The following is a 16,532-nucleotide window of genomic DNA, read 5'->3' as shown; positions in this document are numbered from 1 at the left end:
TGCCAGGGGTTCCTACTTTATACCCAAGGAAGGGGTTGGACTAACTCAGGGGACCCACCTATGGGAAGGTTTTGGAAAGTGGGGTGGCTACACCCATTTCCTTTGTCCACTTTTGCGCCAGACCAGGGGATGGTAGCCCCTGAACCGGTTTGAGCTGGACTATGCACAGGGACAACAAATGTGCCCCCAGTGCAGGACTTCTAAGCACTCGGAGAGTGCACCCACCCAGCCCCAATACACTAAAACCTGTCTGGGAGGGGGTGACTCCTCCCCGTGACAGGAAACCTATTGCCCAGGCCTACCCTGCCGGAGTTTCGGTCAGGGGCAGGAGGCCAGACTCGTGTCTGTGGCTGCAGCATCCATTTTGTGATGCCAGGGCTCTTTTAAGTTGGTACCGGGTTTACCGGTGCGGTCATGTCTCTCCAGTTACTGGTGTGGGGGTATGATTCCAAAGGTGTTTGACACTAAACATGACATGTTTCTGTGCAGTCAGTCCAAAGTTAGCATTTACCGTTTGGTTATAATGCACTTAAGAGTATATGGTCAGGCTGCATCACAGACAACCCCGGAGAAGAGATTTCCGAAGGCTGCAGAGGGGCTCTGCTCATGCATGGGCACCCTCTCACACAAAACCAAGCACCCTGCCTTCAGGATTGATAAGGCCTGCCATTGGGGTGACCGATAGGTGAGATAAAGTGAACCTATATCTCAGTAAGGGGTGCATGCACCACCCTACCCAGACTGCAGTAGCAGACCTGTGGTGTCATTTTGGAGGGCTTTCCAGGGTTGGCATAATACATGCTTCAGCCCGAGGTAGGCCTCTGGAGTACCTATGCCCTGGGTACATAGTATACCATATACTAGGGACTTATAAGGGCACCTCAGAATCCAATCTGTTATGTACCTTAAGTACATGGAATCAATTTAGAGAGGAAGCAGCTAGGCTGGGGTCCTGAATAGCAGTGCCCCGGCCAGACTAAAGTCGAAAAACAGTGTTACAGCAGCATAAAGTGGGGGTAACCATAAGAAGCAGATCCTACTCTCCTACAGGAATCTGCAGAATTATGGCCACTCTGCGTTACACTTGCAATGTGGCATTCCAGTAAAATTCCGCCAAATGCTGCGTGGCAGAGTTTGTTCTCATGCATGGCTTGAATACAGTAAGTTGGCGAGCGAGATTTGGCTTTCCCCAAGCACGATTTTCAGTCACTCGGAGGGCACCAGACTAGATTTTTCCAAAACTGGCATTTGCTGGTGGTCACGAACATTCTCGGTCAGAAAGCTGCCGCTCGAGTAGAAAATCTACTCTAGCAGCAGCAAAATCAACTCGAAGAGCAGCGTCATACACTGTCGCGCAACTTGGTGCTGTTCAGGCTGATTTTGTAGTGTGGAACGAGTTGCCTCAGCTAAGCCACAACACGTTTCTTTCTACAACTTTGTGGAATGCCGCAGAGTAAAACTCTTCTAGTTCCACCCAGGCCTAGTTCTAATGCCAATAAAAATAGGGGGTAAAGGCAAAAAGTAGCAGGGAATACTAGGATGCCTGGTCTAACAAGACACGTGAACACACATAAAAGGATGAGAACATGCTATGAAACCAATTGTTTCCCATCAAACTGAGAGCTTGTATACTTATATTTTGTTGCATATTTTTGGGTCTCAGAAAAGATTCTGTGCTCACCTTAGGTATTAAATCAATTTGGCTGGATATAACGCAGACCACCTACCTAGGTGCTGATGATTATCACTATATGCAATGAAGCAAATGTGAAGTGAAGATGATGATGAAGGGGATGGACAACAAGAGTCAACATATTCAGAGGCACACTTTTGACAAAACTGATAAGACATGAACGAAGTTTCATTAATTCAGCAACTCTGGGTGCCCCAAAGAGAATAATATAATGAGCTATTGATACAGTATCATGAATGAGAGATAGACTGCACACCTTCCCTTTTGGTCATTTTTCAAACAGTTTTAAGTGGTGATCAAGGCAAGTCTTTGCGTGCATGCTCTGTAGTGTCAGGACGATTTATTTAATTAGTAGTTTGTAATTATTTTTTACTTGCTTTGGAGTAATTACTCAGGTAAAATGGTACTCTATGCTTTACGATAGTTGCATGACAGTTTTAAACAAGCATTGGCATAGCCAATATGTCTCGCTTTTGGGACCTTATAAGTATATTTTCTTTTGCTATAATGGCGGCACGTAAAGCGCGGGTGCCACGATTATAGCAAAAGTAAAGAAATAGACAAAAACATCTATTTCTTTACTTTTGCCATAATCGCGGCACCCGCGTTTTACGTGCCGCGATTATAGCAAAAGTGAACATACTTATAAGGTCCCAAAAGCGAGACCTATTGTCTATGCCAATGCTTGTTTATTTTTGCTATAATCCCGCTGGGGAGGGGGCCTGTGAGATTCCCTTGCGGGAGCGTGCGACCATATGGCGCAACCATATTGCGCCGCGCGCTCCCGCAAATAAAATCGCCAGACGTGCACGTTTTTGCCCCCCAAGCTGTGCCAATGGCATTAGGTCTCTCTCCTATGCAGCGCATGCGCGCTGTGTAGGCGAGACCTAAAAAGGTGGCACATGTGGGTTTACAAATGACATTTTCTCACAGGCCTATGGCTGAGACACTGTTAGGGTCGATTTCTTCACTTTACAACAATAAGTCTCTCGGGTGGTCGTAGGACAAAGTTAGAGGTGAATTAAAGCAGACACTTGTAGCACGATTGAGGTGGGTGTTTGATTTATGTTTGGCACGTATTCTGCTTTTCACATACATTGTTCGATTTAAACACAGTGTTTTTACTTTTTGCTTCATTCATTTTATGGTGTAAAGGCACACTTTTATGGCATGGTGATTTTCATACTTGATGGTTATTTGATAACTGGCACGTATGTTTCTGACACAGCAGATGTCCAAGCCAAGTATGCACAGCATTTTACATGATTTTGGAAATGTTTAAAATGTAAACATGGTTTCTGAAGGGCTTTTTTTTTAAATTTCAGTTACCCCTGACAAAGGGCTTTAAGCCCGAAATGCTTTGGGTGGACACTGAATTTGGTTACTTAAAGTTATATGTGATATACCAAGCTGTTGGAAAAAGCCCGGATGGGCATTCTTGGAGCACTAAAAGGCTTCAAATCTCATTGCCTGCATCTGAACTTTAAAACTATGGCATAGGGGGGAGGAGCCTAGCGCGCAACCAAGATGGCCGCGTAGGTGCGAGGCTCCCGAGGACCTCCGCGACCTCCTGAATTAATCCTGGCGATATCCTGTCCTTGTTGAGGGGACTGTGTCGGCGAACCCGAGCTGAGGCGCCGCCCGTTCTTTGGGCTCGAATCGGACCCCGAACACCGGTGGGAGCGTCGATTGAAGGTTGCGGCCTTCTCCTCGCCGGCCCCCCGGATTGGAGTAGTGGGGCGATCCGGGGACGAAGTGAATAACAACGGCGAGCGGGGCTGAGCGACTCGCATACCCCGCACTTTCACTTTCGCTTTTGCGCCCTCCTTGCCTCAGGCGGGGTCGGGCTGCGGAGCGGGGTGCGGTGGTGTTGCCTTGTCCAGGTGCCCGGCTGACCCGCCGGCGGTGGGTTGACCCGCTGCCCGGTGGTCGCCCCCGTCCCCCCACCTGGCACCCGTGATTTGGTGTGGCGGCCCGATTGGAGATCTTGGCACGACGGTGTAAGGGCCAGCATGTCCACCAAACAAGATGGCGACCGGGCGAAGATGAAGACAACCCGCCGTGGCACGGCGCACCAGGCCAATAGTATGGATCGCTATACGTTCCAGAAGGGTTCTCCGGAGACAGCGCGGTCCTCCCTGGTGGGCCCGACGGAGGCACCTGCCCAACCGGTGGATCTGACCCTCCGGGACGTCATGGGCGCCATCGCAGAGATGAAGGCCTCGGTGGACCAGCGTTTCGATACCTTGGCGCAAAAAATTGACTCGGTCCTGGTGGATGTGGGCCTTGTGAGGGCAGACTTGTCAAAAACGAACGACCGAGTTGACTCCCTGGCCCACACCACAACGAGCCTCACGACGGACGTGGTGGCCCTCCAGAAGGAGGTGCGCCGGCTTGGCCAGGCGAGCGCCCTGATGGACCGGCGACTGGAGGATTCCGAGGGTCGGGCCCGGAGGAACAATGTTCGCATTATTGGAGTGCCGGAGGGCCGAGAGGCGGAGGCGGCAGATCTCTTTGTGGAAGAACTGATCCTGACCCATCTCCAGCCCCGGGGGCTGAGTAAGCTTTTTGCGGTGGAGCGTGCCCACCGGGTCCCTGGGGGCCGCCCTAAGACCGGTGCCCCGCCGCGGCCTATTATTGCCCGGATTTTTAATTTCCGGGACAGAGACGCCGTCCTCCAGACCTCCAGGCAACAGGGACCGGTCAGGCTGGACAACATGGATGTACACTTCTACCCAGACTTTACTCCGGCGGTCCAGAAGCAGCGACAGAGCTTTCTCGGTATTAAACGTCGCCTAAGGGACCTAAACCTCAAGTACTCAATGCTCTTTCCGGCTAAGCTGAGGGTGGAGGTGGATGGCCGTACGCACTTCTTCGACCGGCCCGAGGCGGCTGGAGACTGGTTAGATACTTTGCCTGGAGATCGGGGTGGGGGGGGCGCGGCTGGCGGGGAGGGCCCGCCGGATCAGAATTGAGGGGTGACTGTAGAGGCCTTGCTCGGGATATTACTCCTTTAACATATATTGCTTTCGTATGTTCCCCTCCCATGGAGGTCGGGTGGGGTCTGCTGGGGGCTTCCCTCCTCCTCTGGGGGACTAGTTAGTACTTAGCTATGGGGCGACAGGCACACTGCACTTTGGGGGGGCTGTCTGGGCTCATGCAGGGGTGCAGGGAGGGGGGAGTTCTGTTGGGACCGGGGGGTGGGGGGGGTGTGTTGTTTGTTAACACCGCAAGGCAAACCCGCAACTGTTTTGTTGTTTTTAAGATGCTCGGTGGGGGGCGACCGATTGTTTTGACGTATCATGGGGGGTAGGGATTTGATTGTGTTGTCATGGAATGTTAACGGCCTGGGGGATAGGATTAAACGTGGTGTGGTCCTGCAGTATTTAAAACGTATCTCACCGGATGTTGTCTTCTTGCAGGAGACACACCTTATAGGTAACACCTTTCATGCAATGAATCGGCGGGGATATCGTTTGGTGGCCCACTCCGGCTTCACTTCGGGCTCGCGGGGGGTGGGTATTATGGTCAAGAACTCGCTCCCGTTGGAGATTGATGAGGTGCGCCATGATGAGAGGGGACGTTACACTGTTCTGGTGGGACGAATGGAGGGTAGAGTGTTTATCTTTATATCAGTGTACGTCCCGCCTGGGTTACAAGCCACTACATTTGCGGACCTGGGGCGCCTCCTTCTGGACCTTCCGGGTGGCCTGTTGGTGGTTGGAGGGGACTTTAACGCGGTTGCCTCTGGGTCTATGGATCGCCATCCCCCTAGGGACCTCCCCCGGGCACAGGCGTGGCTGCCCGGCCTGTTAGACACGCTGGGCCTGGTGGATTGCTGGCGCTTAAAGCATCCCGTATTGCAACAGTACACCTTCCACTCGGGGGCCCATGGTAGCCTCTCGCGGCTTGATTACATCCTTGTCCCGGCGGCCCATGCAGGGAGGGTGGGGGAGGTGCGCCATTTGGCACGGGGTATCTCAGACCACTCCCCATTGTTGTTGCATTTCGATGTCTTCCCGAGGGGGGATGGCAGAGTGGCCCCGATCAATGCATGGTATTTGCGCGACCCCACCATTCGTGCCGACTTGATCAAATCCTTACAGCGCTATTTCGATGAGAATGTGGGGTCGGTCCCGTCTGCCATCTCCCTGTGGGAGGCTTTCAAGGTGGTTCTTAGAGGGGAGGCCCTCTCCTTTATTTCCAATGCCCGGCGGCGCGAGCGGGAGGAGGTGACCCGGGTTGAGGCCGAGATTGCAGAACTGGAGGGTGACCTGGGGAGCGGGGTAACAGACGCCAAGTTGCATGTTTTGCATTTAAAGCAGGCGGCCTATCGAGCCCTCGTCACGGAGGCGGCCAGGGGCCTCAGTAGAGAGCAGCAGGGGCGATTGTATGATGTGGGTGACAAGGCTGGCAAATTGATTGCGTGGTTGGACAAGAGGGAGAGAGCGAGCCGCGTGGTGCCTTTGATTGAGAGCGTGGATGGTGTGTGCGTCACCGAGCCGGAAGCCATTGTCTCCTGCTTCGCGGATTATTTCCGCGAAGTCTACTCCCCGGTTTCTCCCTGCTCGGAGGAAGATTCCCATGCCTTGCTTCGGGACATCGCACTGCCCTCCCTTACGGTGGAGGACAGGGATTCGCTGGACGCCCCTCCCACCTCGGACGAAATTGCCTCGGCTATTCGCTCGGTTGCATCCGGCAAGGCCATGGGCCCCAATGGTATTCCCATTGAGCTATACAAGTTGCGCCCGGATGTGTTGGCGCCCCACCTGCGCGCGATGTTCCTTGCGGCCCACTCGCGGGGCTCCCTCCCGCCGGACCAGCGTCTGGCTACAATTGTGGTGATCCACAAGGAGGGGAAGCCCCGTGAACGGGTCACATCCTATAGGCCGATTTCGCTTTTGAACGCGGAGCCCAAAATCCTCGCCAAGGTGTTGGCCAACCGGTTGGTTGGCGTGGTGGGCGATTTGGTCCACCAAGACCAATCGGGCTTTATACCACACCGCAACACGGCGCTTAATCTGCGGCGCTTGCACGGGGTGCTCGCGCGTGTCCCGTTTGTGCGGGAGCCGGCCATCTTGGCGTCCTTGGACGCCACCATGGCGTTTGATACGCTCGAATGGCCATATATTTGGGCGATGCTGGCGAAGTTTGGGTTCGGCCCGGGTTTCGTCAGCTGGGTCAAATTGCTATATTCGGGCCCGTTGGCGCAGGTGGTGGTGAATGGGCGAGTATCTGCCCCGTTCGCGCTGGGGCGGGGCACGCGACAGGGTTGTCCCCTGTCGCCTCTCCTGTTCGCCTTGGCCATGGAGCCCCTGGCGGAGTGGCTGCGGTGGCACCCTTCTATCCGTGGTCTCCGCTGGACCCCCGAGCATGAGGACCGCGTGTCTCTCTATGCTGACGATATCCTTTTGTATCTCGCCTCCCCGCGCAAGTCACTGATCGTCCTGGTTGATGTTTTGCGCTCCTTCGGTCGCAACTCAGGCCTGGTCATCAACTGGGCGAAATCCTGTGTCTATGTGCTCTTCGGGGAGGCCCCGATCCTGCCACGGGACTGTCCGATCCAGATTGCCTCCCAGGGTTTCCGGTACCTGGGTATATATATCACTCTTGACCCGGAGGCCCGCTATGAGCGGAACTTGCTGCCCCCCCTCCAGCGTCTGAGGGAGGACGTGGTGCGCTGGCGGCGTCTGCCGCTCTCGCCGCTCGGCCGAGCGGCTTTATTTAAAATGATGTCCCTGCCGCGCTTCCTCTACGCCCTCCAGAATACCATGGACTTGGTTCCGGCACGCTACTTTCGCGAGGTGGAGGGCCTCCAGCGGCGCCTGTTCTGGGACGGGAGGCCGCGTATTGCTCTGGCTAAATTGACGCTCCCGTGGTACGACGGAGGGGTCGCCCTCCCGGACATCAAACGGTATTACTGGGCCTCCCAACTAGCTGCAATTAATCATGGCCTTTACGGGCCCGCCTTGAACCCGGCATTCGAGATGGACAGGACGCTTCTGCCCGGTGGCGATTATAATCGAGCGCTCTACTCTGGCGCGCCCGACTCCCGTTTGACGGGACCGACGCGTGTCATGGTGCGTGTCTGGCACGCGGCTAATGCAGCTATGGGGTGGAAGGACCGTTTGACCCGAGCGTCTCCGCTGTATGCATCTGAGAGGTTGGGCTCCCTGTGGACGTCGAAGGGCTTCGAGAAGTGGGACACGATCGGAATCAGCACGGTGGGAGATCTCTGGACGAGGGGGGGATTCAAAACTTTTGAGACGCTGCAGGCGGAGTTTCAGCTGCAGGGCAGTGAGTACTTTCGATACATACAGGTCCGCCATGCGCTGGGCTCCGTCTTTCCGGATGTTGCATCCATTCCGGAGTCTTCCCCCCTGGAGGACAGAGTGCTAGATGGCCATGTCCCGGACAGCACGATCTCCCTCATATACAAAAAATTGATTAACGATAGATCGTGTCTGCTGACTAGTCTCCGCAAGGCTTGGGTTGCCGACGGGCTGGAGCTGGACGACGAGGATTGGATTTCCGCGGTGGCCTCTCCGAAAGAGGTGGCCATCCCGGCTCGCCTTCGTTTCGTCCAGCTCAAGATCCTTCACCGGGTCTACGTGACGGGGCCAAGGCTTTTACGTATGGGTTTTGCCGGTGATGGAATGTGTAAGCGTGGCTGTGGTGCGTTGGCGACTTTCATGCATATACTGTGGGAGTGCCCGAAGGTGGAGCGATTCTGGCGTGGTGTGCATGAGGTTCTACGAATGGTTACGCGTGTCACGCTGCTGCCTGAAGCGAGGAGATGCTTGCTGAATGTCTGGGAACCAAATGACTACTCGGTCCCGCAGGCGCGGTGGGTGACTCTGGGATACATGATAGCCAAGCGTGATATTGCCCAATTGTGGGGATCCCAGAGGCCCCCTGCGGTGTCGGCCTGGAAAGAGCATATGGATTGGTGTATGTTTCGTGAAAAGGTGGTGTATGTGGCGAGGGGTAAGCCTGGGGCGTGGATGAAACTCTGGGGCCCCTGGAACGCCTACCGCGGGGGTATTTGTGAGCCGCCGCTGCTACCGGCGGCCTCGCCGGCTCCGTCTCCCTAGATGGCGCCCCTCCCTTGGCCGCGGGCGCGCGGTCCCCCAGTCCCTGATCTACTCCCGTCCCCCTCTTCAGAATTTTGCTGCTGGTGTGGATCCCCCACTTATGGAGCACGTGTTGTCACTTTGTATCGAGGGTTGCCTTGCGGTTGTGGTTTGTTTATGTTGTTTTGTATTAATAAAATGGAACCGTACTGTGGGCATGGAGCTTGGAGACCTGCACCATTGATCACTCCTGTTTTCTTACTGTGCACCGCTGAGAAAATTTTTTGCTGTATGTATGTAATATGCTTTTGATGCTCTAGCGGCCGGCCGTGTGGTTGTAGGCCCATACCTGTAACTTCTATAAACTGCAATAAACGGTTTCAAAAAAAAAAAAAAAAAAAAAAAAAAAAACTATGGCATAAAAACTGATCATAATGATGATTACGAAGGATTACTACAGTGTTTATTGTGACGACTGATTAGCAGTGCAGCTTTAAAACTGGCGCGCGATGACGCACTAGGCCTTTTTCGCTATTGATACAATATGTTATGCCCTGGTATCTTCCTCAGTAAATTTTAGTAGGTTGGACTCCTGAAATGTAAAAGGGGGGAAATCTGGAGGTGCAATGTTTATCACACCACTTGTGATTGTGACTACTGCACAAGCAGGGGTCTATGCAGGGTGCACAGTTTAAGAATGCACCTGTAAACGAGGAATGAGTAGTAGTGCTCTCCTCTGTTGCACGGCACAAGAATAATTCCACTGCTTTCTATGCGATACTAGGCTAAAAACTGTATTGTACCAGTACAACATGCTTATTTTGAAAGCTCAACCTCTAAATCACTCCATTTGTAAACTAAAACTGGTTGGAAGGAAATACACTTAGACACATGGCTCTCTTGTATCACATATGGGCAGATCTGCTACAGGCCTCATCTATAATCCAGGCTCAGTATGAGTCCATTGAAAGTAATCACCCCACCCCCCATTTGGACAGGCATGTAATGCTTCCTTGACATCTAATGACATGGGATCTCGGTCCCCATGCCTCCCGCCTATGCCCGCTCAGGTCCACATGCCTTCTTGACATCATCTAATGGTATTCACAGAAAGGAAATTTGTAATGCAGCCTATTATGGCAGATCGCTGACCCCACCTCCTCCCCTGCCCTCCCCCCAATGCCTGCTTAGGTCCACAGAACCTCCGAATAGATGACACTATACGTTAACCATCAAGGTGGACAGTAAAATACCAGGACTCCATAGGTTGACTTTCAGAGCTGATCAGGGCTGCCAGCGGACTACTAACCAACAACTGGGTGTCTATCTCTCACACCTACGGATTCATAACACCGCAAAGCACTGCATTCCATAATAAGCACATATCAGTTGTCATCACAAACATAGAAATGCTTTCCACAATAAATCAAAACAAGGACACCCTTCCAAAAAACGCACCTCACCCGTTTAGTATGCTACCCGTGCGGGCAAGCACTTCAGTGCCCCACACATGGCTAGTAAGATCTAAATATATGTTACAGTACATTATGATCAATACCTTGATCTGTGTGACAGCACAAGTACTTCCAGGAGCTACGCTATCTTGGAGTTCCAGCAAGATTGACTCAGTCAGTTTCTCTTCCAGCACAGGAACAGCCACCATGCCACCCGGTTGTTTCTGCACCCTGTAATTGCTCGCCAGGACACCACATCCCTCCAAATATTCCCTGAAGAGAGAACGAGAGAATAGTTTTCAGAACCCTATATTCTTTAAACATGCCACAGTGGTCTATTATTATCTATTAGCAGTTTACAAAATCAACTATATTTTATAAGCATGTGAGAGAGTGACTGCTTAACGAGTATCTCATATAACTTCTTTTAAAGACTATTTGACCAAACAACTTCACCAACCTCATTATCAAGGGAGTTGCTAGAAAACGAAAGTACCTCTTACTTAGGACAGCTCTCTAATCATACCCAGCACGCTAAGTGAGCTACCTGACCCTCCTTAAAAGAGTTCCTTTCATCCATTCCTTCTGCTCATTCAATCTATCCTTCTAACTATTCACCCATCTAACTGTACATCCCTTCAACTTTCCATCTACTCACCGCTAGATCTATACTGTTTTTCCATCCATCATTTCAAATATACATCCATCCTTTCAACAATCGACCCATCAGTATAATCATGCTTTGTCTTTCACCTATTTATTCACTCTTCTTCATCTGCCGTCTTGAGTAAGGTCAAAAGATAGATATCACGCACACCAATTGTTTGTCAAAGTCTCGTTGAATCTTTTGCAGGTAATTTGCGTGCTGCTAGAGGAGCGACCCCTGAACCTAGGTCAGGGGTCGCTCCTCGTTTTTTACTTTGGTTCGTTTTTCACATTCATTAATAAACAGTAGCACAACAACTAACACACTTCGCGTCTCTAAGATGGTCGCCGCACTTTGAGACCTCTTTTTCTGTCAATCACTTATTTCTCTATTTAACATGGCGACCTTTGTAATCCACGGCCTTCCGGATCGGCACACTTTCACCATGCCCGTTTAACCAACGAATCGAGGTAACTTTCCTCTCTAACTTTGGTTCTTTTGATCTTGTTTCGGTTATTAGCTTGATTATAGCGCTCGAGCACTTTCTTTACGTGCTGAACCCACCTCAGCGTTTTATACGCACAACTTCACACGCGTATTTTTAACTATTAATACTTCACTCGTGCACTAGTATTTGATCCCGGTTCATTCCGCACTACCTGCATAACGCTTGATTATTTCGTTTATGTGTTGAACTCACTGTAGCATCACATAATTTCACACGCAGTGTTTTTTACCATCTAATTTCACTCGCGCTCTATTTTTTAAAGTTCACCATCACTATGTTTCACTTCGCCTTATTATTTACCGCAGCACTGCTACCTTTCAGGATACTCTTTTGAGTAACGCCATATAATTACGTGTTTCCATATTTTAATTTTGATCTTTTATGGAAGGGATATGTCATACACTCATTTGCATGGTTTGTTTAATTATTGAATCTTTAAGGGGGCTAGCAACATGATCTCCTATTTCTGTTATAGGATTCCTCCTGACGAAGGGTTTTTACCCGAAATGCATAGAGGATATCCGTTGATATCGTTGTGACTCAACACATGAAGTTTACAATATGGCAAACATATTTTTCATCATGAATAAATGAACCTTTGATTCAATTTATGCTTGTGAAGACTGGTAACTTCGTTACCTCATAGCGCTGTGCGCATAGAGGGACACCACCCCGGATGGGGCAGTGCAACTAACATTGTCTTGAGTAAGGTGAAAGCTTTACATGTGGACACAATAACATAAGTACCTTGAAAAGGTTTCAGTGAAAGCCCAACTCGTTTTTAGAAAGCAGGAGGATATTTATGAGATTAGCACGCAAGATCACTGGCACACACTCCATGTTCCCTAACAGATTGTAACCGGATTATAAATGGGTGCAGGAAAATTAAATTAGCTTAGAACAAACAGAGGACTTAAAAGCACAATGATAAAAGCACACACTCCACTTAAATTACATTTATCGCAAATACACATGCATTCACAAGCAGGTGAATGCTTCATTTGTTATGCATTGTTGGAAGTGCAATAAAGAATGTGCAGAGGATTAGGTCAGATTTGGGGGTTATGGGATCACAGGTCCTTGAGTGTTTTTCCATCTTAAATCTATAAACCTACAAGTCAATTATTATTCACTGTTTGAAATAATGTATTGTGAAAGATGTGTATAAAAAGAGCTGCCCGTGAAGCACCAATTTGAGAGAGACCAGCAGCCTGCCTGCGTGCGAAGGAGGGACTTTCTCCCTGTCACGACAGTCAGTAAAGAACTGTCTTTGCATTGCCAAGAGCAGTTTGTGTCATTTTTTTCATTGTGATGGTCATCCTACAACAGTTGGCGAACAAGCCTAGAAGATCCCTTTTTGCCCCCACTGACTGCTGATACCGGAAGATTGCGCACTTTTTGGTGGGGTAAGCAGACACAGACTTCCTCTGAAGTTCTACCTGTGAACAGGGGTTGGGGAAGATTTTGGAGGACAGAGCGGAATACAATCCTGGTTTAAATACGGATGTGTTTTTTCTTGGTAATGCTAAAGATGGTTGTAAGAAACAGAAGGGTACCGCATGCGAAATTGTGTATTGTTAACGTGTTGCACAACAGTTAAGGTGTCTACAAAACTAGTTAACCTGGGATCCCCAATATAAAGTAACCAATGTGTGTTCCACTGCTTGACACAGAGGGACAGCTGAAAAGCTGGTGTCGCTAAACTTTACCTGCAGGTACAATCTGAACACTCAAATTACTGCACTGGGACCTAATGTCCAGAAGTCACTCTAGGGTCTCAAAGACGCATGGTTCAAAGGGAATCTCCTCTCAAGTTCGGAGGAAGGGGCCAGGAGTTGCTAGTTGCATTTACCAGGTAGAAGAGGAAACATCGATTATCGTTTTGAAGAAGTAGAAGCAATCATATATTTTATGCCAAAGGTGAGTGTGCGTGTATGAATGAAACATGGTCACAGTAGGAGGTTTGTTGTGTAATATTGTATAATTGGAAGAGACTAAAGATGGCATTTTAATGTGCATGGCATAATTGATAGAGACAGAACTGCATGTTGTGATGTGCACCACATAAACGGTAAGACTAAGAGCTGATGTTTTAATTTGCATCGCATAATTGCTAAAACATAATTGGAAGTTTTAATGTGCTTTGCATACTTGGTGAGACAAAACCTGATGTTTTAATGTACATCTAAAACTTGGTAAAACAAAACTGAAATTTTGATGCACCTCGCATACTTTGTAAGACAAAAACGGATGTTCTAAATGTGTATCACATAATTTAGAATTTTCCCGTTGGTTTGTTCTTTTGTTAAATACTTGTAAGTCATTTAAAAAGAGTAATAATATTTGTCCAGATAGATAAAAAATTAGATTGCAAAAAAGCACTAGAAACACGAATGATCATGGACACTCCCTTAGCGCATATGCAAAAAACTTTTCCACATGATCTGAGAAAATTACAACAATATAACTTGAAGTGTTTTAAAGCCACCCAAAACATACATGTCCCTGGCCAAAAGAGGGTATGTTTAATGACACAACAATGGTACAACACATCTGAGAAGTAGCCATTGGCTACTAGATCCAACACCTCTAACTCCCCTAAATCTAAGATTTAAGGGATCCTCCTGACACCAGAACATCAGATCTGAACAACTTGAATCAAGGAAGGACCAAGAAGAGACTTGTGTCGCTGACAACAGGACTTTGCCGACAGCACCAAAGCAAAAGAGGGATACTTTTATTTATTAAGGAGTTTTATATAGCACTAGCCTGACCCGAGGGTATCGGAGCACTTCACAACAGTTTTTGAGCAAGATTCCTACAATAAGCAGTATTAAGCATATAAGTTCGCCAGTCCAAGTGTACGGAGCAGCATTGAGGTAGTCCACGAGTCCTGAGATAACCTCAGAGTGCACGTTGTCTTGGGGTTGAACCAATTAAGGAGGGGGGAGGGGCAGCTGGGAGTCGAACAGCAGGGAGGAGGTAAATCTTAGAGCAACAATGTCAGGAGGAGACGACGAGCAGGGGATTGCGATTGAGGATAAGGACTTTACAGGGAATACTGTGTAATCTGCATCCAATGTCAGCAGCTGTAAATCTGTTCTGTTTTTGCTTTTTGTTTTGTTGCAGTAAAGTGTAAGCGGTAAAAACAGCATCCCCGCATCTCCCGCTCAGCCCAACGGACAGCCGGGACAACTCGGCACTGTGACTCCACAGGCTAGGTAAAATTAAACGGACTGTTGTGGCCTGGTCGAGGGGCCCGCATGACCGTAGCCCATTAAGAGTTCCACGTAACTCAACTTGCAAGTGACCGATTGGCGCTTGTGGTTTTTACCATTGACCGCAATGTTATATTTTCTATTTATAATTCTGCACCGATTCAAAATAGCCTCTAAAATCCATAACTCTAGTTATATGTATGCTATTCTTTTTGTTTCAATGACTAAATTAAGATAAAAACACACTTTGTTTATAAATTGCGTTAATTATCATTCACGTTGGTGCTCTGAAATGCTTAATACATGTTCATCTAGTAAAGCCTGACGACTTCTTTTTGCCACTCTACCAGGACTGAGCGAAGGATTTATTAGTGTGAATCCAAGGACCATCTTTGAAGTAGTGTGATAGTATAACATGATGATGTCTAATCCCCCCACACAATAGTCCACCTTCCTACATCCATGATTTAATTTGCTTGAATTCAGATTATGAATAAGGGATGCTGTAAAAAGCTTCAGAAGTCCAACGGCATACAAGGCAGGACAATGCCTGGAGAGTTCGAAGTCAGGCCGCCTTGCGTATGCCTCTGATAATTCATGGTCAATGTCCAACTATTCAGAACTGGCCACTGGAGAAGGAGCAAGCTATAGCCATATTGCATTCACTGTACTGATTGGCTTCAAAGTCTGCCTTGGAGGACCAGGAAAATGTGAATGTTTCTGGAACCTTTATCAGGGCCACCGCCTTAGAATCTGGCATGTTTTCATTGGAGCAGTATTGGGTCAATTACACAATTCAGAATGCACCTTTGATATGCCTCGGTGGGACTGAGTGTTGGCTGTGGAATGGTCTCTGCTGCACCACTGCTTGACAGTTGGTGAGTCACTGCTCAGTCACTCAAGGAACACTTTAGGGCATGTAGCGCATTGTCACGGTGGACTGAAACCTACATCAGACTGCTTTTTTTCTTCTTTTTTTCTTAGCATTTAAACAACACACACATGGGCAATACATAGTCAGCTATTTTGAATAGGGTCAAGCAGCTGCATTAGTCATTGGTAGAACAATGTTGTAATGCCATGTATCCTACATGTGGACCAAGACTTGAAACATTATTCGAAAACATTTTTTCGAGGAGGAAGATATAACACAAATAAGTCATCACATAAAGTGGAGGGGAGGGACAAAACGAGGGAAAAGGGAAGAGATTGTGGAGTATTGCAGAGTTGAGAGATATATAGGGAAGTGTGGTTGTATAGCATATCAGTGCAATGGTGGTGTGTTCCTAGACGTAAGGAGTGAGCCCTGCATAGGCCGGTGATGTGCAGCTGGGGAGGCTGACACACAGGAAGAGACAGTGAGGCTATTAGCGGCCTGTTATATGCAAGGGGTTAGTGAAGAGATTGGGCTGGGAGGGGGTTAGTGACGAGCCTGTGGCCAAGTGGGGGGACGGGACTGGAGAGTTGGGTTGAAAGGTAAGAATGAGACGGAAGGAGCAGCAGCTCTGGGGCAGATAACTGGCCCATTAGCTTAATCCCTCATTAGCCTGGCCCTCAGGTGCAACAGCATACAGAGCCCTGAACCCCCTCCAGAAGCATGTAGAAAGTAATAGCAGGGCATTGCTAAACGTTCGAGCATCACACCTCTGCTCCTCACCTTGTTGATATTCTCGATGGAGCAAAGCCTGCTTCTATTTGTGACCGCACAGCAGTAAGGATAGTTGGAAGTAAGCCAATCACTGCCTCATGGGCCAAAGAAACAAAAGCTGCTATGCAATGATGGTGATTATGGTTTGATTTTCATAGGTATGGCCGCTGAGATGGCATGCTGCAATGTTCTTCGCTAGCTCAATGAGAGACGTGAAGCAGGTCTGCGTATTTAACTTTCATTTTTTGCATATTATAAAATTTGTATCCTCCTCTTCCCCCGCACACTGGCA

The 16,532-nt window shown here is 49.0% G+C and overlaps 1 protein-coding gene across 2 annotated transcripts in view; it reads right to left on the bottom strand.

Annotated features, from left to right (window-relative positions):
• Nucleotides 1-16,532, bottom strand: part of TYW2 (tRNA wybutosine-synthesizing protein 2) — a 174,289-nt gene that overhangs the window by 140,911 nt on the left and 16,846 nt on the right. For both annotated transcript variants that reach the window (XM_085607740.1, XM_085607741.1), the window contains exon 3: nucleotides 10,325-10,493. In XM_085607740.1, coding sequence (XP_085463866.1) covers nucleotides 10,325-10,493 — 169 coding nt within the window. The remainder of the gene's footprint in view (nucleotides 1-10,324; nucleotides 10,494-16,532) is intronic.

This window comes from Triturus cristatus, chromosome 5_2 (genome assembly GCF_964204655.1).
Source record: "Triturus cristatus chromosome 5_2, aTriCri1.1, whole genome shotgun sequence".
NCBI classification, from domain to species: domain Eukaryota; kingdom Metazoa; phylum Chordata; class Amphibia; order Caudata; family Salamandridae; genus Triturus; species Triturus cristatus.
This window is presented reverse-complemented; position numbering and strand designations above follow the sequence as displayed.